The 25,838-nt window shown below is 41.2% G+C and overlaps 1 protein-coding gene and 1 long non-coding RNA gene across 2 annotated transcripts; one reads left to right on the plus strand and one right to left on the minus strand.

Moving 5' to 3' along the window:
- The first annotated feature begins 527 nt into the window (after positions 1-527).
- On the plus strand, positions 528-24,572 carry LOC308383794. The gene is made up of 3 exons (XR_013969222.1): positions 528-568; positions 2,533-2,627; positions 23,789-24,572. It is a non-coding gene; the product is annotated as an uncharacterized lncRNA (long non-coding RNA).
- On the minus strand, positions 3,544-8,494 carry LOC308383792 (phosphatidylinositol 3-kinase regulatory subunit gamma-like). The gene is made up of 10 exons (XM_080861911.1): positions 8,150-8,494; positions 6,158-6,269; positions 5,932-6,030; positions 5,631-5,811; positions 5,427-5,543; positions 5,175-5,317; positions 4,890-5,066; positions 4,733-4,807; positions 4,445-4,615; positions 3,544-4,341 (listed from the first exon to the last, which is right to left on the minus strand). Exons 1-10 carry the CDS (start codon positions 8,199-8,201, stop codon positions 4,065-4,067), a joined length of 1,404 nt encoding a protein of 467 aa, XP_080718037.1. The 5' UTR covers positions 8,202-8,494; the 3' UTR covers positions 3,544-4,064.
- Positions 24,573-25,838: the final 1,266 nt, after the last annotated feature.

A 25,838-nucleotide genomic window follows, 5' to 3' on the forward strand; every position in this document is an offset into this window, starting at 1 on the left:
ATTTTCACTCAGAAACTTTGATGTGCATCATTGACCATAATTCGCCCAGGCTCAAACAATTTTCTTTTCCATGACTTCAACAGCTCAGTGGGGGTCGGGAATCCAACCTGTTAACTTTCTTCCTGAGATGTATGTGTGTGTGTACAGACACATACACAGCATAGTGACATCTAAGCTGTTATTTGTGGCGGTATCAAAGGAAATGTGTCTGCATGGTGTTTAATGGTTCAGTCTGTTGCCTACATGCTTGTTGGCAGGCAACAGGATCTCCTGCCTTCAGCCTATAAGCCAGCTATATTGTGAGCTTGTAAAAAAAAAAAACAGAGAGGGGGAAAAAATCCCTCTTATCGATTCTGCTTCCAACATAGCAACTGACTGCTGATTGGCTAACCTGGGGCTGGTCTCGGACTGCCATTGGCTGATCGCGTAGCGTGAAACCGTGGAATCGGACGGAGACAGAGGAGAGGAGCGACGCGATTGGCTGCTGCAAACTGAAAGCGAAAACCTTTTTTTTCTGAAAGCCTGCAAGACAGTTGATGGTGTGTGTGTTTTAGGCGTGACTCCAAAGGTAATTCGTTCTGCTACCCCCCCTCTACTCCAGTCGGGACTTATTTAAATTGAGAACTAGTAAGCGAGTTGTAGCACTGAGGTGTGCTGACAAGAAAAAAAAGTGGAGGGAGAGGGCCTCTGAGTAAAAATATGTAGGGGGGGCTGGGTTTTTACATACGTTCAACTCTTATAGCTGGAAGCCAGGCGAAAGTAGATGTTAGCAGTGATAGCCAAACTGCTATAAAAGCTTATAGTTTTGGGGTCATAGCCATGTGGCAGTGTATTTTATGTGCAAAGAAAATGTAGAAAAGGCCCAGCTTGACCTTTCAAGCCTTCATTTTAATAACCAGCAGTGAGAGAAATAGGCCCTGCACTTTCTCCCCTCTCCTTCCTGCCCCACATATTTTTCTTCCCACCCTCTCCCTGTCTTTGGGACACTCAAGCAGCCGCCTGAGGGTGACTCATTGGTACACTCTGTCCTATCCAGAGCCCTCGAATAGTAAGACTACGGAAGTGCTTAGCGGCCACTTGGAATATATGTGAATATAGAGAGGCAGCGCTACAAACAAAGACCAGAGCACTGCAAAGCCTAATGTTCGGGTTATGACAAAAGTAAGAAGCGGGGAAAGATGTAAAAGCCCAGTCTTCAGGCTAAATCTTTATTTAGGTAAATGCATCATCAGATGAGGTGTAGTTTTTATTACCCAGCTCAAGTTATTGGAGATAATTAGCTGCTGATGTTAAAGTGTGTCAAGTGTCACTTGAATTTGTGCAATCAATATATACTGATTCCACAATACAGGATTAATATAACATAGATAATACAATCAAATGCATTTATTTAGGCATTTAGAATAGTTTCTCATTTATGTTATGCAATTGTTATTTTATAACATTAGGTAATTCCCACCGTGAATACATTTGTTGAAAGCGCCTTGAGGTGACTGCCGTTATGATTTGGCACTATATAAACAAAAATAAATAGAATTGTTATATTTAGGTAATATTTCACTTGACCGACCCTGCAAAAGTCAAGTTTTGGAGCTTGATTTCATAATGCTGGATGAAATAACATTAAGATAAAGTCATTTGCAATTACTCAACAATTGTTCTTGGTTGCTAATATGAGTTTTTGTGATTTAATCTAACATCAGTTAACCTATCCAAAATCTACCAATTTGTTGGTGAATAATCCACAAATATGTTCTTGTTTTTTAAACAACTTAAATTTTGAAAATGCAATTCAAACTTCTGTGCTGCTATATCTCTATGCCACAGGTATGTTGCTAAATTTCAGGAATGGTAGCAAGGCTCCATGATATGCAATTGGTGAAAAAAAAAATCAATTGGAGTGAATGAGACATGATGTGACTCTTACCATTCGAGGGCTGTGGTGCTATCTATCTAGCTACACTGCGTCTGGTGAGTCCTAGCCAGGTTTGCATACTGCGTGTCCACCCACTCTCCATGCTGACACGGGTAAGAGGTAGTAATCCGTGGCCTGGAACTCTCCCCCAGTACATCCCTGCCCTCTGCACCTCATTAATCCTTACCTAACACAGACCTTCTGTGATGGTTGAAAGAGGCCACCTGTTGCTGTGGTCACACAGGTGGCCAGTGGTGGTGTCATCCAGGGTCAACATTATCATCATACACCCCAGTGGCAATACATGTGTTTTTCTGAGGATTTTGCACTGGTGAAATTAGCAAATTCAGTGTAATTGTCAGACAGGGATGATGCCGACTGTGTGATAAACCTAGAAGGAAAAAAACCCAAGCTGCTCTCAAGTACCAAATGTTAATTTCCTTTTTTTTCCTTTACAGAAGGATCAAAAATTTGAAAATGCATGTGAGAGCCATGCAAAGCATGTTCCTAAAAAAATTTTTTGGAGTGACTCAACGGCAGTCAGGCTGAGTACGGAAGAGCCTGCGCACATCCTGCTATTGTCTTTATCGCTTCCTTTCTCTCCCATCTGTCTGCAGCGTGTCCTCCAGTGCCCTCGCTGTCTCCCACCTTGGCAAACTCAAAGATAAGCTCATTGGACTACCACGGCTTCAGTAAAGACTGTAAACCCAACGTAAGTTAGTGTTAAGCATAGTTTTGGTCACTGGAACTTTAACAGCACTTAGAAAAATAACAAAGCTGCCTTCAACCTTTTTATGATTAATGTGAATAATAATTTTTAAAAAGTGTTTCTTGAACAGTGTTAGCAACAGACTCGAATTAGTTGACAAAACCATCATCAGTTTATTGTCTTTCAGCAAGAAAAAGGTCAGGATCTCACATTGCTTAGCGTCACCTGAGGAATTTCCTCAGTCCCCCAGTGAAGTTTGATTATTTTAAGAGGCTTAAACAACCTACTTCCATAAAGCAACCTTTAGAAATACACTTTTATTATGTCTCTGTACAGAGCGTCTATTGTCCTCAAACTCGAAAAATGTGCCAAGTTCAACATGGATTCCTTTCCTCTTAAGCTATGTAGGCTGCATGTCATGGAAAAAAACATTCATAGCTCAAGCAATGCCACAGTTCAAGTAATTGAGGCAGGATACTTCCGGACCTCTGGCAGTTCACACAAACATTGGAGGCCACTAAAGAGTGCATTTTTGTGGCAAATGTCAACCTCTTGCAACAACAATACCTTCACCACCACCACCACCACCACCGTCATCATACATTGCAACAATAGAAATACTGTTGGATTGCACTTTCATCTTGTGGCATGTTTATAGAAAAAATATATATAGAATACAAAAAGCTTATACTTCTTTGAGTAACAGAATATAACATACAGTACTTCAGATTACGTTTTGATCAGCAGGTGTACATAAACTGCCCTACCCTTGCCCAAATGCAATTACTGGACTAAACAGGGATGTAGTTCTGCTCAATATTTAGTGTTTTGGTCAATGGGTATATGCTCTTACTATGGTATTCTACAGGATGTTAATGCTACATAATTATCCACTGTATATGAATGTCAGTTTATTTAAAAAAAAAAAAAAAAAAAAAAAAGAAAGAAAAAAAATTACTTGGCCCTCCAAACCACCTGGATGAAACTACATGTTTACACCATTCCCCCACCCCACCCCCACAAAAGCACTTTGTAGTAATAATCCAATATTTAATCCAATTTTAAAAACTGAACAGTTTAACTCAAAACATCTCTAGCAATGTGAATTCTTGGCTTAAAGAAAAAGTGCAGCACCTGACGTCAGTGAGTAGATCTCAGGTGGTCAGCACCCCTACCCAAAAGGTGTGTGTTAAACAAATGGCAATAAATGAAGTACAAAAAAAAAAAAAAAAAAAAAAAAAAGCTGAAAGCTTAAAACAGTCTTAAAAAAAATAAAAAAAAAAATAATTCAAGCTGACATTCAAGTTGCGGTTCCACTTCTGTGAAATCCCATTCATAAAACAGTTGGAATCACTGTAGTGCAAAAAAAAAAAATTCTATACAATGCACCCTGATGCAGTCTCTCGCAGTAAACATGTCCTTTTGTCTGTCACCACTGGATTACATCTCCGGAGCGGCAGGGGCCATCCCCGACGTGTGTTTTGGAGTCTGTATCAGTTTGTGTTGTTCCTCTGCGTGCTGTGAAGGTGTGGCTGCAGCTTTGGCGTGCACCGGATGTGACAGCCGCACATCCAGGGCGTCATTGTGTTGCACTAATGAGTGCAGGCGATAGTGCAGGACAAGGTCTTTCAGTGAACAGTGGACATCATAGGGCTCGGCAAAGCCGTATCCGTGCGGTGTGCTGTAGATCATGCAATGCTTGACTTCTTCGTTTACGCTTTAACGGAAAGAAGGACATCTGTAAGTGTCATGTGATCAAATCAAGAGCAACAAGCATCTCAAACAGATTCCATTTTTTGGGGCCAAAATGCTGGACTTACACAACGGAGCAGGCGTAACATCCCTGTTTGCTGCTCTCGCGGATCAGAAATGTTCCAGGGACTTTGCCTTGAAGCATCTCCTCTGCCTGCGTCCGACTCAGTTCACCAACAAACCAGCTCGTCTCATCCTGATGTGGCAAATTCTTCTCATCTCCCTTTAGCACATACGTACTGAAAGAAAGAGGGTGGTTGTCATGTCTCTTTCAATTCTGTCTTCCATTAACAAGTTATATTTATTAATTAAAATTAATGTTTTTATATTAAAATAAAGAATGTGTTTAAACTTACTCATCAAGGCTGTCGTTATGTGCCCCCAGCCAATCATTTATGCGTTTCTGCCGTACGCCTTTGTGATTAAGCCAGCTGCAAGAAGAAAAACTAAACATTATAATCCCTAATGATTGTTACCACAAATGCCACAAAACAATATTCTGATGCCACTTACTTGAGGTACTGGTCTCTCATGATACGTAGCTGGATGAGGTCTGGCCGCAGGTTGTTAATCTTCCTGTCCGTCTCTCTGTAATCCTCCACCTGCGTCCTCAAGTCTTCCTCTAAATGAATTTTGCTGTCATAGATCTCTGCGAGACGGCACTTCAGCTTCTCGTAGTGTATCAGAAAGCTGATGAGGGAAAGGACAGGTCACAGGTGTGACCAGAGTTTAGGGGTTTATGTGCAAAATGCACCCACATTTTAAGAGCCCCCCCCCGGCCACTGTGCAATGAAGTACCTCTCCAAATCTTTGTCAATTCCCTCCAAATGGCTGCTTCTCTCAAACTCTTCTCCGTAGCACTCCTGCTCACGACACTGCTCCTCAAAGATCATCATAGTCTCATTAAAAGCCTCTATCGCCGTGCGCTTCATCTGGATCTCCTGTGTCATACAGAGTATATCCATTCAGAAAAGACTCAGGCATTTGTTAAAAGTAAATCAGACCATTAAGAAAAGATTTATTTTATTTTAAAAAGGCTGCATTTTTAACCTGTGAGGTCTTTGTGAAGGCTTCGTAGAGACGATCAAACTCCTTTGATTTCTCTTGGTACTGACTGTGGACCTCCTTAAGCTTTCTTCCAGTCACATCCACACTGTCCTCTTTCACCTAAACGCAGAAATTTCATTTGCTTAGACGACGCGTATTCTTGTGTTTATAAAGTAAAAAGAAATACATTTGTATTTACTCACGAACCTGCTGGAAACGGGACACAGGATGGGTAAGCATCAGATCCAGTGAGGCATTATATTCCACCAACGGATGGTGCTCATAGTACCAAATGAGCTCCACCACCGACGTGAATGTGAGAGGGTCTGAGAAGCCATACTTCCCGTCACGGTGGTAAATCTTGATCAGCTTGTTGTGCCCGTCTTTTCTAAAAATTTGAGTAGAGAAAAAAATTAGATCAGTGCAAAATACAATTTAAACCTCACCATTAATATTTTCTTTTAGCGCTGCGCTTGGAATCACTGTGCTCCTCTTCTCTTCATCTTACCTTAATGTCAGCGTAAAGTCTCCCTGCAGCTTTGTGGATGCATCGCGCACCAGAAAGGAGCCATCAGGTGTGTCTCGGAGCTTCTCGTTTACCTCCTCCCTGTGGGAAGTCAGTTAATGCTTAACGGAATTCAACGTGCCAATATGTTTAACAATCAAAACATCACACGAGACCTTTGAAAGGATGGGATATTTGCTGAAGGACTGCGGATGTTCTAATCCTTTACCTTGTTATGTCACCCCAGTACCATTCAGCGTCCTGTAGCGAATGCGCAGGAGGCGAAAGGCAGTTGCTGTTCATGGTGGAAGATGGTGGCTTTGTTGACCTGGGAGGGAGAGCTGCATGCGAAAGACAAAACGAGGATGGAATGAAATGCAAATTTTCCCCTCTTTTCTTAGAGAATTTAACACAATAATCTGCCACAAGATCTACTTAAGCAGTTACTGTAAACACGACCCCTTCAATATTATGACCCCCCCCTCCCCATCCATCCAGCCAGCAAATGAGGCACACACAGTTTGTAACACCCTTGCTTGATGAAGCCTGACAAGATCTGAGAACATGCCCGGGCAAGTTTCCAAGTTGCCAAATCATTACCAAGATCTTCAGTGCTGTCATTACTAAAAATAGAAATGTAGCTTATGAGTTAACTATTAAATTTGTTTTTTTTAATTAATTATTCCAAATACTTTAATTATAAAATCCATTATACACTAACCAGTATCCAACTCTTGTGAAATAAAATAAAGTCCATTCTCTAAAGTTTGCCTCTGGCACTGTCCTGAATTGCATGACTGGCATTTAATAGGCTATAAATTATATTTTGAGTCTCTTGGACCACCCTTTTCATTTTATAACCATTGCGAGCTTAGAGATCATAAGTTTTCCATCAACCCTGAAGGGAGGAAGAGGGAGGGGGGGGGATCCGTGACTCTGGCTTGAAGACTAAGCGTTTTCCTTAAAAATGAAAAACGAGGGGAAACCGCATCAAGAGGAGTGAAGGGCGATATATTTCACTGCAGGACAAAAGTGCCTTTCACGAGGCAGTTAGGGAGAATACAAGAGCACCCTCACACAGGGGAAAGTGTGGCTTTCTCCCACCATCCGCTCACCTTCCACCCCCCCTCCTCCTGACCTCAAAAATAAACAAAAGACAGGTGCAGCAGTTCAGTGAAACGCTGCGGCTCCTGAACTCTGCAAAAAAATTTAAGTCTGCACACCTTTCCCCCCTCCTCTTCCTTCCACGGAGTCCTGCCAAAAAACACTCCACCGGCTTCCAAACGCCACATGCTTGCACTAGTACATGCACTAGCAATGCATGCAAGAAATTTAAAAAAAGATGCCAAATTAAAAGTCTGAAACGCACACAACACAAACTGGCTGACCCACTGTTTTCATTTTTGTTGTGCTTCCTACACCCTGTATTGTCGTCACAGATTTTCAGCTCTCATAAACCTCTCCTGCAAGCTACTTAATTAACTGTAGCCCACTTAGTATAGCTATTCGTAAATTAAATAAATGTATTAAGGCTAAGGACTCTGACGCAGTTTTTTTTACTAATCAATTGGCCAAATTCAATTAACATAACTCAAATCGGCTACAGCACATTCGCTAAACGTTTTCGGCGCAGTAACAACGCAAAAGCAAAACAGGCTACAAAATAAGCTGCAGGCGAGTTTATCGGAGCTAAGTCATGAGACGAGCTGCCTGTAGCCTACTTTCTGAGCTAGCGAGCAAATTAACCACGGCTGGCTGCAGTGGAGAACAAAGCGGTCGTTCATTAACGCACTCGCGACTATATTCTCTATAAAATGCACTCTTTCCTCTGCCGCACACGTTTGGGTACGTGTCGTTTAGGTTCGTGTCGTTTAGGTTTAGTGGGACAACGCAAAGCCGCCGTGCATCCCTGTCAAAGTTTGCCATATGTGCCGAGACAAAAGAAAAGAGGCAAGCCACTGCGCCTGGTTCTCCGAAAGGTATTACGTAATTGCCAAGTGAATTGCGCTATGCATGCCTGGGCAATGCCACTGGGAGAGCGCAGCACTGAGGACCTGACCATTGCAACGCTTTGCCGACACCTGCACAGCATTTTCTCAGATGTCAGCTTTACTAACAGATATTAACCGATAAGAAAAAAAGAAGAAGAAAGCGGGGCATTGATAAAACGCTCCCCGACCCCCCGCAGATCAGATAATGGCTGGTTTTAACCCTAACTTACCTGGTGCTTGGTCCATTTCGATGTAGAATAAACCTTCGGGAGGATAAATCATTCCTGTTTCACTAGAGTAGTCCAGGTTGCCGCTGTTGTCTTCGCAAGTCTGAGCAAAATAATAATAATAATAAAAATGCACGTTTCTTTTAACCTAATTTAAGCTAGGCTACTTAAGAGTATTCGCAGACGCCACGTCCTACATTTAAGTGAATAAAAAGATAACTCCTTGGATTCCGCGTCCATAAGCATCCCACAGTCAAAAATTTAGTGTTCTTAAATCGCCTTTCTAAACAGAGACCATTTTCAGACATAATAGATTGTCAGTCCGTGCCTTCTCACTGTGTGGCGGCACTCTAGTTCATCTGGGAAGTGGAGCGACTTTAAAGGGCTGTTCGTAACATCATCTTGGTACAGTCCAAGCTGCTACCACAGTAGGGGTGTTCTTTTTCTTGTTGGGATCCTGTGTCGTGTACAAAAAGGAGCTATTGAAATGTATCCTACGTAATTATTTAAAAGTAAGCGTTTTAAATGAAAATGAACATATATGCACTTAAATAAGTAAATTGTGTAAGCAGATATATGGCGTTTTCCACATAACATCCACGAACCCCTAAAAGTGTAATAGTACATTCCAGACCGTTTCATTCAGATCTCCTCAAGCTTTGCCCTAACAGCTGAAAAATCCTTTGCTGTACATGAATGGATTTTTTTTTAAAGTTAAAATTACGAAATGAAAATATTTAACGTGTATCTTTTAAGCAATCAAGAATTAGAGCAGTTTCAGCCATTATGGTTGCTCCAGTTTATTGATAAGTGAACACATTCTAAGAAAACAATGTCCTGTTACAGGTTTTAGCATAATTAAACTTGGTTGGCTAAAACACCTTTTGTAGTTTCCTAGTTGGCAAGTAAGTATTATATTCTTGTTGAGCTTGCCAGACACGTTCAGCAACAGTAAATGGCATCTTGGCTGACACCGCTCATAATTACTGCTGCTGTGAGATCATCCAGTTAAAGATAGCAGGTGTGTAACCACCTGTACACTTTAGGTCTGAAAGAAGTGGTTATTTTACAGTGACACATTTTGCTATTTCTTGCCTCATATGCTAAAAATGGCCAGAGTATTAACAGTACTGTCCTCTTATGTGTTCGGAGTGGATGAATACACACATTGTAGTTTGCTCATGACACAGAATGACATTGTGCTGTAAATTTAAACAGCCATGGCCTCTTCCACCAGTTGAACTTAGTGGCTACAGAGAGAGAGAGAGAGAGAGTGAAACAAGGCCCGCTTGGTCAGAGGTCTGCCTCTGTTGGTGTCCAGGCGTTTATAGCCACTCCCCTTTTGACCCAAGTTTAGAAAGTCAGGGGAGGTAATTGCCTCCAGCATTCCTTTTTCCCATCAGTAAGTTGATTCTTTCCTGTATCCAGTCTTTACCCAAGAAACACTGAACTAGCTGCCATGATCAACCTTGTTAAGACAACAAAAAGCACGATTATAGGTGGATGTGGGTCATTTAAGCAAACACAAATTGAGATTATTAACTTGTATAATAAAATTCACATTAGTCTGTAATTTGCTTGTTGCACTGAATCTGAGTTTAACTTTCTGATTGATGTCTGTGGGATGTTGGCATGTTTCTCAGGCCTTACATCCACCGTACAGCAGCTATGTAACTGGGTGCTCACACATGTCTGAGTGTTTGTGTGCTCCCGGTGCCCCCATACTTGAAGAAGCCTTGAAGTTTGTCATGGCGTACTACTCGGCTGCTTCCCCTTCCCCCCCACTCCCACTACCACAGTGTCAGAAGAGCACAGAATTTGCCCCCTTTAACTTCAGGGTCTGACCTCTGTGACACATTTCACAGCCACCACCCTCCTGAAACAGAAGACAGCTGGAGCTCCAGATATGTTAGCAGGGGGACAGTGGGTCTCTGGGCTCTGTGTTGCGGATGTGTTGCTTCTTGATCAGCATTAGAAAAAGTTGAACTAATTAGGTTATGCTGTGTGTTCCCTGTGCGTCAGTTGCATTCGTTGTGTGTACGTGTAATGATCAGGGAGAGGGAGGGCTGTCCTGTGGGATAAACCTTTAGGCTCTGCACCCCAGATCCAGGCAGTCCTGATGGGATCAGTGAAGACTAATCGGAAGATTAACAGGATAGGCTGATACTGCAAGCCTGCCAGCTGCCTGCTAGCTGATGTGACTCATCTTGATATCCACCACTGCAGTATGCCACCAGATTGTGGTAGTGCTGGGAAACACTGTGCACGAGCTTTAAATTAATAGGCAGATGTTTCTCTGTGCAGAAAACAGCTCAAGTTTTATTTTGTTAGGTTTAAATTTTGACACTAATCTGACAAACAAGAGAAAGTCCATTTTAAGCAGTAAGGAAAGTGGGTGTCAGCTAAATTATAGTTTTTAATTTCTGACAGGAAAAGAAATGTAAATAAACTAGAGACAATTTTATGAATCGATCACACCAGCTGCAATGCCTCCAGATCCATATGCAGTCATCCCTACATTTATTACACGAGTACTTAGCACTAATGAGTTGGACCACCAATAAATTCAAACGTGGCCCGGTACAAACTCTGTGTGATGTCCAGTTGTGCCCACGTGCGCAGGTTATTGACTAATTCAAAGCAACCCAGTGAAGTGTGATGTGTGCTCCCTAAACCAGAGAATTTCTAGTGATCTCTTGTGTCCTCTACACGTGCATAAAAGTGAGTGCAGGAAATGTCCCATGTGATTATCTTACATTTTTCACAGTTTATATGTAAAAGTGATCACAGACTCACAAGGTGAAAACAACATATATTTTATTGCAGCTGTTAACTGGAACCCAGGAGATTGGGAAATATGATTGGTTTGGTCTCATAGAGATTGTTAGATCAGTGTGATTATGGTGCGCTATATGTTAACTCTAGGGAAATTATGAAATGAGTGTCAATCCCCATATTTAAGAGTGTTAAGTGTTTACATGATAGTCCTCCTGCTGGTATTCACTCAGCCACAATAAGTCAAACAAGCAATACTGGACTTAGTGGAATAATCTCGTGTTTTTTTAGAATAATGATTGTTTAGACTTTGTTAAGGAACGTTATTAATCAGATGTTTTTTTATATTCCTCTATAGTGCAGTGTGGGCTGACACAGTATGGAGAAATCATTTCTTAGTTCAGTTCACCAGTGTCAGTATCTGTGTCATGGTCTTGCACTGTAGCCCTGAGCAAACTGCACTTCTCTTAAACCTTCTGTACTGTAGTGTGCTACTATTCACGGCCATTGAAGGGATGCATAATGGCCTTGGCAGGGCGTACGATATTCACCATGGAGAGACTGTGGGATTTCCCTGATCCGCAGCCAGAACCAGCACACAAAGCACGCAGCAGTCCTGCCAGAGGCAACTCAACTGTGGGCAGAGTGTAGGGCGGCTATGGTCTGGACCCCAGGACCCTGCCATTGAGGAAATGTAAGTGGGGACAGTGTCTGAACGGCTTGAGTTGGAACAGAAAAACCTTGGATGACCAAAACTATGAGCTTCAAATAGCTGGGCCCTGGGAAACATAGCTTGTTCTTTTAGGGAGGTCAAAGAGAAGCCAAAAAGAGGAAAAAAGAGGAAAAAAATAAAACCAGTGTTTGATGGATGGAATGTTAAATTGGAGGCTACTGTTACTATAGACATCAGGAAAACGGACATATCATTTTTCCAAATGCTCCAGTGCTGCCCCTCTCTTTCTCCGTCCTTTGAATTATCTCCTAGAGGTCATGCCTACCTCTCATCATCTGTCACTCCATACCGTCAGAGCCTAATCTTATTAACCGAGGTGACAACTGAGGTCCTTGTGGCATGTCACCTCATAATATCTGCTAGTTCGGTGTCTTACTTATGCAGAAGATGACTATTCAGTGGTATCAGCAGCATGAGTAGGGGTCTCTTTTTCCTCTTGTACTTTCCCCACTGTAGTGTACATTTCAATGTTTTTTTCTCTGATTCTACCAATCTCCGACCTGTATCCCCATGTAATGTTTGTGCTATATGTGTAAGGTCGGGGGGGGGGGGGGGGGTCCCATTTCACTGCAGGGCAACCTGCATGTGACGAATAAAGCTTTGATTGATTGATTGATTGATTCTGTTTCTCTGAGCTGAGGCTTTCCCCGGCTCTGTGGTGAGCCAAATCAAGACTGGAGATGAAACCCTAATGCCAAATGAATCCATGACATGCTGTCATTTCTTGTCCTTCTATCATATAAGTATAGGTATGGATCCATGTAGGTAATTGGGCTGCAAGTAACAAAATTTTGTTGCTGAATAAGATGATGATCACTTTTTTTCCCAAGTGTTTCAAATATCAGAAATACAGAAAAACAACCTTTCATGTACTTTTTGTCATTACTGTCAAGCTGAAAAATAATTGTAAAACAATGTTTAAAGTTAGACTTTCTGTGACTTATTCAGTTGCCTATAATATTCTGTGAACAGTTTCCAATGTGAACAACACAATTCTTACGTATGTAACTTACTCCTCAGTGCCTCTATTCCACATCCAGTAATATTGTTTTTCAGATATGTTGGAAGTCAGATTTCAGAACTCCCGAGTGATATCACTCTTGAGTTAGTGCATTCCAGTAGTAAAGTGGGAAAAGCAAGAAAAAACAGGCCTTGCTTTGGTTCTGAGTTAGAGCCATTCATGTATCACTATCAAAAACACAGCTACAACACATTTATGGATAGAGCTTGGTCAGTTTAACTTTAAGTTTTACAGTTTTACTACTGTTTATATTCACTGCCACAATTTTAGATTGTTAACTCTTGGTTGGTGGGGTTGCTCCCACTTTTTGAGTAGGAAATCCGAGTTGAGGAGCCACTCTAGATTAACATTACAATTGAAAACTAGGTAATTTGGATTTCCAAGTTAATCTGTAATGGAATAATCAACAGTAAGCAACATTAGCTAAAGTTATCTTAGCAATAGAGTCCAATAATCACTAATAATGACATACATTTAGCGCCCAGTGAAACACAAAGTCCATATAAAGACAAAGCAACAGAAAAAGATGTTGGTTCAACCAGCAGTTCGCTTGAGGCAGCGTTGGCAAGGAATCAAGATATGGTTAGCCAGCAAGCTGCTATGTTAGTTAGCACTTTTCCCCGGAAATAGGACTAACATTACCTAGATTAAACCATGTGCAGTATAAAATGTGAATGTAGCTTCTGGGTCTGAAAAGCAAAGCTAACATAGAGGTGCTTAAACCTGCATTCTTCTTAATGGCCAGGATGTGATGCCTTGGTTGCAAAAAGACCCATAGATGTTTATGGAAAACATACTGTGTCTTTCTTTTGGCTGATTACCACGCAAACCAGCTAGATGTTATCTAATGTAGCAAAATAATGTTAAGTGAAGAAGTTTGGCTAATTTATAAATGACCAAGCTCATCATGCTGACTTTAAAAAAATACTTTATCAGCTCATATTATATGTTGAACATCATAGTGAAAAAGTATTTACTCCCTCCAACATTTGTTATTATTTTCCATCCAGGCCTCGCTGGCTTCGGTTAAGGTCAGAGTTCATGATTCAACAATAGGAAACAGACAGGACAAAAACAGCATCCATCAGAGTTTTGGAGTGGTCTAGTCAAAGCCAGGACTTAAATCAGATTGAGATGGTTTGGCATGACCTTAAAAAGTTTGTTTATGCTGGAAAGGCCTCCAATATAACTGGATTTAAAAAAAATTCTGCAGAGAAGAGTGGGCCAAAATTCATTCACATGTGAATGTGAATGACTCACTGCCAGTTGATTGACTGCTTGGTGGCAGTTCTTGCTGCCACAACCAGTTATTAGGGTTAGGCGATAATTACTTTTTTCACACGGGGGCAGGTAGATTTGGTTATCTCTTTTCCCTTAAATAATGAAATCATCATTTAAAAACTGCATTTTATATTTAGTTATTTATCTTTGTCTAATATTAGACATTCATATTACTTTCATGATCTGAAACATGGAAGTGTGACTAATATGAAAAAAATAGGAACTCACAAAGGGGGAGAATAGTTTTTCAAAGCACTGTATAAACAAGTTACAGCTAGCCTTTTCCCTTTTTGCAGTACTAGCCATGAAGCGTGCAAGGCCAGGCTGGATAGTGTACTACTTTGTCACGTACAAATCAACTTTGTAGTCTTTATAGTCATATCTGGTATGCAGTGTATATACAGTGGTCTCTCAGTAAGTCCAGTTCAATAAACAGAGTGTGATATAGATACACAACATAAACACAGTATTGCAACATATGCAGGACAGTCTCATGGAGGCCTAGCTCTCCTCACTGTTTTGGCAAATGACGGTTCCCACATGGAGTGAAAGCATGAGCGGTGCCAGATAATCTGATGGGTTTTTTTGTTTCTTGTCCAGAGACAGGTGTAAATAATTATTTTAGCAGTTTAGCTCCATTCACAGAGGACTAATTCACGAGTGATCTCTAATGCACCCCCGGCTGAATTGCAGCCAATTTCTGTACAATGGGAGTCATAGGAATGACTCTCCTAGATTATCTGTGTACAAACTCGAGCAACAGGATGTTGACTACAGTTGCTCTTCTCCCAAACTGAAGTGGCAACAGGTGTCATTAATATTCAAATTCCTTGATGTTCTTGAAGAAGCATTAAATTGCTTGTTTTGCCTGACGAATACTCCGAAAACCAATGATGTTCAGTTAGTAATAACTGACATGAATGTCCTTTCCATTTTACTTGGAAAGTAAATTCTAAAACTCACAGCTCTGCAAACAAAGATGATATTATTCTTGATACAGTGTGTGACAAATTGGTTTGTGCACAGAAAAGTCATGTTGTAGTCAGCCCTCAGCTTAAGCAGCAGAATTTCTGTGATGATTTGTGTCAAATCTAGCTCTTTAAATAGGAGTCATGTGTGTCAGTGACCAAATGGTATAGCTGGAAACCTCTCTCTCCCTCTCTCCCTCTCTCTCTCTCTCTCTCTCTCTCTCTCTCTCTCTCTCTCTCTCTCTCTCTCTATCTATCTATCTCTATCTCTCTCTCTCACTCACTCACTCACTCACTCACACACACACACACACACACACACACACACACACACACACACACACAGACACATGCAAACACACACAATCCGAGGCTTTCATGCAAGGCAAAATGGAGAAGCTGAGACCTCTTTCAAGCTCCTGGGCAGTTTCCCCCCTTGTATAAAGGGACACTAGTCTACTTGGCTACACAGCCATCACATCAGCACTATAACTCTATTAGGCACAGCTCCAGGACACACTAAGCAACCCGTAGTCTACAATGGCATCATTGTCAGCAGGGATTGCAGCTATTGTCATCCATGCTACAGGATTTATTCCCCTCCTCCCATATTGCGACCTTCACCTCTGACCCTTGCTGCCATCTCACATGCTCAAGGGACTGAGCGCTTGTGAGGTGTTATGCCGTCCAAAGTCTTAAAGACCCCTTCACAATGACCGAAGCCTCCTAAGTGGATTCTCTTGATAGCACAGCTCCTGGGACGATTCAGGTTAGTGTCAGCAAGGAGAGAGGGTTGGGAAGGGGTCAAAATAAGGAGCTGTGATGGGACTGATTGACCCTTAGAAAGGGTCAGTTAGAAGGCATGAGAGGAGAGGAGCTGCCTAAATGGCTCTTTTCTCTCCTTTTCTCCCCCTGGGCAGGGCAGAGAATCTGTATAGTTATTTATGAGTGTGTGGGAGAGCAAGTGGGGCTGCTGTGAAAACCACCAGACCTCTTTGTTGTAAAGACTGGGCTGAGGTGCCTGCGGTTGGTTCTGTCATATATACATGCACATGCAAGTGCTCACACACACTATTAAGAACCCCTCCCAGAGCGGCAAGGACAGAGGAGAGGACACTGTTGCGAGGCAGATTTGGAAAATGAGGTGTGCCTCACACAATAGCTGTCAGCAGTTTGATAGGTGCTTCTCGGGCGTGTAGACCCCAACAAACTTCAGCTGGAAGCCACTGACATTAATTTGAACCAAAGTTGACACACGCTTGTTTAATGTGATTACTGAGATGGAAGGATTTTTATTAACAATTGTTATTCCTGCCATTGCATTATTAATTAAAAAAAAAAAACTATTTTAAACAGTATGACCTCCACCACTAAACGTTTAATGAATTGCTGCATTCGTCGACACAGTCACTCCAAATTATTGTTTTGTTGGTACTAAGGCAGTGATTCAGAATATGCCCGTGCTGGAGTTTTGTTGAGTATTTTTCTGCTGTATTCTGATGCATGCCTGAGACAGTGAATCCATGATTTCTGAGGTTACCATGAGTCACATATTCCTCATTGTAGAGAATAAATTAGCATTGCCTTCCCAGAATTGCATAAAGTTACTGTTCACACCACTGCAGCACGTCTGCCAGTGTAACACACACCACTTCTTTTTTTTCCCTTTCCCTGACAAAGTTAAATTAAGCTTGAATTTCACGCTGAAGTCAAATGGTCATGATGTCATGGTTTGAGGACAGAATGACTCGGTTTGTCTGTTGACTGAGAAGGCCTATTCTTGCATGTTTGGGTGGGAGCGTAGCATATAATTGCAGAGCGGGATAGCATGAGGGGATGGGGGAGGGAGCGAGTTAGCACGCAACATGAGTTTTGGCCCACAGTTGCTGGTGTGGGTGCCAAACTTGTCCAGAGGGCTGCTGTGTGTATCTGTGTGCGAAGCTAGGTTCTGCTCTGCCTAGAGGCTCGCACCGTTCCAAGACACATCTTTCATTTGCACACGCTGAATAACTTAGGGGAGCCCAAGGCAGTCTGGACAGGGGATGGATCTGGTTTTATGTGCTTTTTTAGGGGATGTTGGGCCATTGCCTGGCTGCGTGAGTGTGTGCAAACGCAGGAGAGTCCAGATCTTTTCTGGACGTGCAAAATTCTTCTTCTGAGTGTCCCTTTTCAGAACCGTTGCATTGTTTAGTTGTCAAGTTAGTTGTTAGGGAGCAACCAAACCACTGTACACGTGTTGCAGCCATTTGAGGATTACACTGATCCAAAAATCTGACAGTAAAAGAACAGAATGGAAAGCTTTGTCGGTCTTTTCATATCCTCTCGGTGGGAGGTAAAAGCCAGGACCTCCAGACATGGGCTAGCACTGGTGGGTGTTAATGGGGGAGTTTGAGCGCTCAACAGCCAACCAGATGGACAGCCAAACACTGTGCATTTAGGAAGATCATATGGGATAACCTTGCAAAGACAGATTGACATTTTGCTGACAAAACAAACCACCCCTGTCCGGCACGCAAATTGCCCCCTTTCCTTTTAGCCAGTACACACACACACACACACACACACACACACACACACACACACACACACACACACACACACACACACACACGTGCACAAACTCTCATACAAATACCTTAAGTGGTATGTGCTTACCCAGGCTTTAAGGAAGTTATTTCAGCATGTGTTAAGAACTCGACGGGGAGCCATAACAATAAGAGGATAGGACAGAAGAATCGACAACTACACAACTCCTGCGCAAACATTAGCACCTGTGTAAATGGCACAGCCTTGAGCCAAAAGGACAGCAAGTAAATTCATTTTCTGAGTCATGCTTTGGAATTTCATTTGGTGCTTTAAGGCCAAAGGTTGGGATGTATGTCCCAGAAGGTAAAGAGTGGCATTATCAGTCCTAATTTTCCCTGCTAATAGAATTAGACTGCTTCTAAAAAGATCAAGTGTACAGCGAACTAAAGTAGGTCTTTAAAACTATTTCAATTGGTTATGTTAAATCTGTTTAACCACGTAGATAAATCCAGCCTTATCAGATTCCATTACGTGACCCCAGCCCCCTTTTATCTCCTTTTGGTGTAGTCAAAACATTTCACTCGGTTTAGAACAGAACAAAATATTCTCAGTCATGAAAGAACAAAAATCGCCAGGAGTCACATTACCCTGGTCTATGAAACCTCCAAGTCTCCCTGCAACAATTTGAATATGCTCCACATGATTTATGGCACATAAACTTCCTCCCACCCACACACAACACAAATTTACATCAGTAATACAGCTTGTACCCACACTGTGTGTTCCAAAATACTGATTACATTTGTTGTCATAACATTTAACGTAAATTACTACTGTCATCGTTCCACTTCACGCTTGCGTCTGTGGCCTTTTCACCACACTCTCCATGTCGGCACAGGAGATTCTGTGCAAGAGATGACTGTACTCTAAAAGTGCTGACTGCACAAGGTGAAATTGTCGTGGTAACCCAGAAAAATGATGCCAAAGACTGTTTAACTCATCTGGTTTTGACGAGTTTTATAGAAAAAAGTCAAATTACACAGGGAGTTGTAGCTTTGCAGATTAAGTGTAGTCATATTAACTGTTAAGAAAAAAAAGAAATATAAGTGCAACAATACAAACAGTTACATTACATTCTGGGAAATTTTCTAATGACTCGGTCATATGAGAGAAGAAATAGGATGATACAATTCCTGTACTTAGGAGAAACTAGTTGTTGTTTGATGACTGCCCCATGATTACATAGTTTTTTTTATCTAAACAATTTCTGTCTAACATATGATTCCCGAAAAATAGCCAACATGTTTCAATCCGTCCGTGCTATTGTGGGCAACTTGTTTGGGAGTCAACTCAACTGGTTGCCAGCTGGTTGTGTTGTGGTTATATTTCCATATAAAAGCAAGGTTGCTGAGTCCTCATGTCATTTTGCAGTTAGATTGCTATCCTGCATCAACTATGTCACGATGTATGGAGGAATTTGGTAAATTTGTATGCCATCATAAAGCCTGCTGACTTTTTTCATCAGTATTAATTAATTATTAATTCATTCAGTACATTTTTTACGATCCAAATACCTGGGAAATAATTCCCAACAGCCTGCATTTTGAATTTAGTGCTATTTAGCAAATATTTAAATGCTAACCCCCTCAAAATAAAATGACTTCGGGACACTGTCCTCTTCAAATGTGTTTGCACTACGATCAGTACTCTTTGTTTGTTTCGGATGAAGGAGCTGGACATGTTTCTGTAAAAATGACCTTCAGTGTATTTACACATGTGCATAACTGGACATAACACAAATCTTATTTTTTTGGGGAGCTTTAAGATTAAAAACCATTCAGTGTCCAATTTGCATCCACACACGGACCTCTGCAAGGTAATGTCTGGAAAAGTTTGCACATGTGTGAAAACAGCTTAAGATGACAGTTGAGCACAAAAATCTCATGCGCTACACCTATGCATGTTGCGTCTGTTGTAGTGACTGTGTTAACATGCTGAGCTCAAATCAGCAGCACTCACGCTGGTTATGCTGCACAACAAGATAATTTGATCTTTGGAAAGTGTCCCGTGAGAATATTTTACTACTCTGCCGCTGCCTGTATGCTGATTTTGTTCCTTTAAAAATTTGGAAAAAGATCCGTTAATGGATTTGTTAGCTTAATTTGTTTAGTGATAAATATTACGGTGAAATTTGGTGGGATGTTAGGCAGCTGAGATGCGCCTCGCTCATGTGGTCCCACTCTTCCTGTAAAACCCCCTGGAGTGAAAACAAAGATGAGCTTAGTGAATGGATTTAATCCTGTTTGATCATCTAACGAGGATAGAGCATGTTGCTTGAAGGTCAGAGGCCTCTTAAGTTGGTATAGCTACTTTGACAATTACGCCTATCACAGAGCGTTAGCTTTTATCAGCAATGGAAATGTCAAAAGGTAAACAGGTCACTAATAGCCCGAGCCGGGGCTTTGACTGCAGAAACATAGTTGTGTGCTCAGATGTTCTGGGTGAAGCACAGACAGCCAGAAAAACAAACAGACTGGCAAGCAGGCAGTACGGAGGCGAGCACACAGTTGTGACAAAGAAATCCTCAAGATCACATGGTCGTGAAGATAGTTTATGCCGCATGTCTAACCCTTCTCAGTTTGATTACACTCATCATGCTCAAATTTATGTTACCCACAGAGATTCTTGCTTGTGCTATTTTGGTGAGGGCTGTTGCTTGGGCTTGTCTCTGACGATTCAGCTAAGTCTTGCCCTCTCTCTGCCCAGCTCCCACACATACACACACACGCACACACACTACGTTCCCTTTCTCTGTCTTTCCCTCCTCACTGCCCAACCACATCGCCACACTCAGTTTTCCATGGCTTGTCATTCCCTGGTGCTCTGCGAACTAAGTAAACTCACAACACAATCCGGAAATAGTGTTCCAGGAGGAGAGGGTGGGAAGGAAAATCCCTTGACTGGTGCTGGCAAGAAGTCGGGAGAGAGAGAGAGAAATGGTATTAGAGCCATTCACACTTCATACAAGACTTGTTCCTTTCACAAAATTCTCTTTTTCATTCAGAGCTCTGGCTCTTTACATTTAATAGTTTTGGTGTGAAACTCAATTGTTCAACGGAGAGAAACACACACTTAGTGCACACGTGCACAGGTTCAGAAACTGTGCACATGTGCACTAACTAAACAGGCCATCGGTGGCAGAGGTTAACTTATCTTTAGGCCAAGTGGTCAAAGGTCAGTATTAAAAAAGGGCAGATGTCTCTGTGGAGGCGGGTGTGGAGGAGTGGAGCACAAGGTGCATGGGCAAATGTTGTCTGAATTAGTTCAGAGTCTGAGAGAGGAAGTGGGCAGAGTCGGGTGAAGACAGGTGGTGTGCCAGCAGGTTAAAAGCAGGGTCAACTCCATAACTAAGGTGTCATCTGGATACCTCTCCACAGCTGCCAATCACCATCAGGCCACAGCGAGACATGCAGCGACAACAGTCCCTACAATTATCTAGTACATGCCCAGGAAATGTTCTGTGCCTGTTGTGCAGTTGCCTCTTGGTCAGGGTGGTAAAATGTTCCACCTTCATTCGTCAGAGGATGTGGTCAGATCTCAGCTGAGAAGCCTGGGACTGTATATATGAAGCAGCTGTGGAACTTCATCGCTCAGATCGGATCAGTATATTCGGTATTAGTTAAAAATGAAATGTGCTTTTGCAGGAAAGAAAATGAGATAAAAAGACCCTGTCGCTGATCTTTAAATGTGTTTAGCTTGGTGCCTGCTTGGTGCCTGTTAAATGGCCAACAAATGCCTTGCTCACTTTTTACAAGGGGAGGACAGCCTGCGTGAGTATGTCTTACTATAACAGTCAGTAACATGAGATGGGGAACCACACAACCGCTAAATCAGTAAAATGGGAACCCACAGTCACTGTAATTTGGGAGAGAGCTGGTTAACCGCCCCTCATAATGGATGGTGTTTCTGTTTAGCCTAAGGCGTTGGAGCTGAGGTCATATGCAAACAAGGCAGATCCTAGGGCCTCATAGCATTTGTACATATATTTGATTGAGTTTGCAAAAACATGCTCTTTGACAGGCTACATGAGGCTCTGTAGCTGAACTCTTTTAAAAAGGTTCTTTCATTTTTAAGGCCAGAACTACTGTCACACCTTGGACCTACATCACCTTGCACATGACCTAACAAGCAAAGGATCTCCCGGTTTGATCAAACCCATTATGGGCTGTGGTGACACCTTGCATATAAGGGAGCAGCCTAAACTAGCCTAATAAGAGTTGACACCAAACCTAGCACATACTTAGTATTGTGTTTTTGTGGGTGGTACAATATACCCAGCGTGGAAACGTGTCAAAAAATGCTGTTCATGGAAGCTGGAGGGTGGCCCCAAAAGCAAGTCAGTCCCCATAGACCACTATTTATAAAATGTGCAACTATACTCAACTTTGTTCAGAAATAAATAGCTAATTTCCCCATATATGCCAACCCACTTTTCATGCAAACATCTGAAACATAATATGGATGTGGGATGTGTGTGTGTGTGTGTGTGTGTGTGTGTGTGTGTGTGTGTGTGTGTGTGTGTGTGTGTGTGTGTGTGTGTGTGTGTGTGTATTCATATATTTGTGGGGACCAACAGCCCTTATGGGAACCAAAATCCTGGTCCCCACAAGTACAGTTGGGTTACAGTTGGGTTATGGTTAGGCATTCATTTTTCATGGTTAGCGTTAGGGTAAGGGAAAGCATTATGTCAGTTAGATGTCCCCACAAGATATGAATGCCCGACGTGTGTGTTTGATTGCATGAGTGTGTCTACTATTAGACCAGCTAAGACCATACATTTGTGTTTCAGTTTTGCAGGGTGAACGTCTACTGTGAATTATTTTACACTAACTGCACGTGTCTATGTTTGTGTAGTTCACCCATGTGGTCTATGGGCTGACCCAAGCTGACCCATTTCAGAGTTCTTCATAGGTCTTTATTAATTACTTGTATCCCAAAATATGTGTTTATAAGGAAATTGTTGTTTCTGAATAGGTCAAGACTCCCACTACATTGTTTATCCAGTTCAGCTTATTAGAGTCTTAAATCCAAGCATTAGCATGTGAACGCCACCTATGTCTTTGTACAGTGTACTCAGTTCATTTGATTGTCAACTAGTTCTAACTAGTAACTATTCTGATATTTAAGTACATTTTTTAAAGTGGCATATACTGGTTATTTTCCACTCAGTAATTTGACTCTTGGAACCTTCTAGAGTAACTTTGCATAATTTACAGTTTAAAATAATCTTTTATTTTATCTTATAATGGGCCTGCAGTCCCTCAGGTCATCTTAAAGAGGCCTTAAAGAATAAAGGCCAACTTTCTTCTGATTGGCTGCTTCTCGTAAACAGAAGGTCCAGACAGCAGCTGGGTGTGGCTGCTGTGCTCACAGTAAATAAATCAATAAAACTGTGGAAATGTAAATCTAAATTGCTAAAACTCTGATTTTGGTCTATACGGATTACATGCACACACTGACCACATGAATTGAAATCAATGTGAAAATCCACATTATATAGATATAGTATATAGATGGTTGAACATAAGGAAAAGCATAATAGAGCCACATTAAGTTATAAAGCCTCTCTCGATCTGTATTTTATGAGTAATCAATCATGAAAACGATCCAGTTAAACTTAACCAAATGTTATAATTTCAGCTTTACTTGAACCATGTGTTGATTGTATTAATTTTTTTATTTTTTGGTGAATGTTCCTTTAAATGATTACATCATCCACTTTGCTCCTTTTCCCCCTTCACCATGTCCCTCTGTACTCCCAGCCTTTTCTGCCCAGAGACAATTGGCTAATTCACCAGTGTATAACACTGCCACCTCCTGATCCACAGGACCGCCAGCTGTCTGGCACACCTTTCGGTGGCACGCTTAGTCCATCCTAACATTCAAAATCACATCTCTTGCATCAGAATATGCAGACTCAACGATGTTAGCTGCAGGTTTCTTTACCACATGACTTCAGCCATATTTTCATTAATGGGGGGAAAAAATGGAGAACAGATTCATTTGCCTCACGGTCACAACCAACCCTGTCTGGGTTTATTACATGTTATGCTGTGTGATGGTGCTGGTGTGCCATCTAGTGGAACAATGAGGAAAATCCCATCACACCGTTGCCTAAAGACACCTATACTGTGACATTCCCTGCTAAAACGTCTGCATTTTCAAACAAGGACAGTGTAAAAAGTTACAGCTTGATTTTGCGCGTTGATCGCATTTTGTAGCATTCGGGTCACAAGAGAAAGCGTGCAGTTGCAGTACGTCTTTTGTTTTTCCCACAGGCTCAGCTGACATCCACGAGTCTGTGACTTTAAGAGAGGACCAGGACACACTGCAAAGCTTCCATGAACACTCAAAGTCTCTTTGTTATCGGCTTCATAAAAACAGGTGCTGGAGGGGAAGAAGCACAGAGCGATTTATGTAGCAGTTTATTTTTTGTTTGGAGGTCTTTGATTTTGCAGCCACTCGTTTCACATGATGTCTAGTTTCTCCAGACAACTGGTGGTTCTTTTATGGCGATATGTTTGCTTTGATGTTCGTTTTTTCACTTTTTTCTCCTTTTTTGTAAAAATAAAAAGAAGACTAGAGGGGAAAATGGGGGAGAATCGAAAAGAAGCTGTTTTCTGGTTTATATATAAATAAATAAAAAAAATAACCAATCTGCTTAAGAAAGTATTTAATAAATATCAGACAAAAGCCACCGTAGCCAGGCCTCATTTGCCATCTATTAATGTTTTATTTCTTGCACTTCCACAATCAGTTTTTTAGAGTTAATAGGCCGAGGTGGGTGCATATTAAAAGCATTTTTTAAGCAGTCTATGATGTCAAATATTTAGATGCTGTGACTGATTATAAATGAACATGTAAACAACATTATATTATAGCTAAAATATCAAATTAAGAATGTATTAGATTGCAGTGCCCTACATATAATTTACTGTTCACTTATACGTCCTCATTTTCCTTACTGTTGGAACTGTGGGGATCTTTTAAAATATGACTCATTAACAAGGCTGATTATTACGATCACTCTGAGCCACTGTTTCTGAGGTCCCATATAACTAATTTCAATGATTTGTTGTTTTTGAAAGTAATGCAAATAATGTTTAAAGCGAAATCAAAGTTACTCCCAAACTGCGTACAAAGGTTTTTCTGACTACAGGAAAGTAAATATGTTTTGTCAGATTTTTGTAAGTTGACTGTAAAAAAAAAAAAAAAAAGCAAAGAAAGAGATTAAATGAAGATGTATTTCTGTTGTTGATGCTGATATGTGCATAAAAATGTGCAATTCACTTGCAGTCTGCAAACAAATGTTCTACAAATATATTTTTGAGCGTCATATGTGAGAGTATTGTTGCTGTTCTGTTTGTTGATGTTATGTCGTTCTAGTCTTTCTACTTGGAAGGTGCGGTACTTTTAAAGATAGAATATAGGCCGAGCATTAATTTAAGCACTGCCTCACCCTGAGCCTGTTCAGTCACTATTTGTAACATGGATCTTATATGAACTGTTTTGTATATCAGTGTAAATGTGATGACTGAATGAACGATTAAACATCAAGTATTATTTTTTTATGTCTCACTTTTAAACCCATGTATCTATCAGATGATAACGCGGTGGAGTAAATGACTGTTTGTCCTTTAATCTCCTAAAATGATTGAAGAAACTAGAAAATTACACTTTTGCCCTGCAGCAGAAACATGGCCTCTATGCCTCTTTTCATAGGCGGAATAAAATAATGGCTCTTGGGAGGGAATGACAGACATGTGATATAGTTTAAATAATAGCAATTACAGCACGCAGTCTTTCCAGAAAGTGACAGTGGCACATGAAAACTGTTTCAACCAGTTCTGAAACTCACACTTAAAGGTTGAATGGAGCAATGGAAAGACTGTTTTGTGACATATTATGATAATACATTAAAGTGAAGGTGCAGTGTAAAGTTCATCAGAGCTAAAAAAAAAAAAAAAATTAAAAATTAAAAAGTCATAGCTTAGCTGGACAAGATGTGGAAATAGTGGGGACATAGGATTGAAACAAGAAGGTAATAATGTGGAAATAGTACGTTATTACCACTTAATTACCAAAGTAATGTCTTCTCTTTTCTCTCCTGTCTCCCCTCAGCCCCCAGATACTCACAGCAGATGGCTGCCCCTCCCTCAGCCTACCTTTCTTGGGGTTTTCTCTCTAATATTGTAGAGTCTTGACCTTACAACATAAAGCAACTTGGGGGCCACTGTTGTTGTGTATTGGTGCTATATATGAATAAAACTGAATATATTTAAATCAAATACTAAACAGCAATAGTTTGCACAGGTGTACCTAATAAAG

This window comes from Rhamphochromis sp. 'chilingali' (assembly GCF_963969265.1).
Source record: "Rhamphochromis sp. 'chilingali' genome assembly, chromosome: 16".
In the NCBI taxonomy this organism is placed as follows: Eukaryota; Metazoa; Chordata; class Actinopteri; order Cichliformes; family Cichlidae; genus Rhamphochromis; species Rhamphochromis sp. 'chilingali'.

Bases quoted from the DNA above. Each gene is read 5' to 3' on its own strand.
- LOC308383792 (XM_080861911.1), bottom strand. From the start codon at position 8,201: ATGATTTATCCTCCCGAAGGTTTATTCTACATCGAAATGGACCAAGCA. The intron at 5,318-5,426 runs GTTAAAAATGCA...TGTATGACACAG, and splicing joins CCTTCACAAAGACCTCACAG to GAGATCCAGATGAAGCGCAC. The intron at 4,808-4,889 runs GTAAGTGGCATC...TTCTTCTTGCAG, and splicing joins ATGAGAGACCAGTACCTCAA to CTGGCTTAATCACAAAGGCG.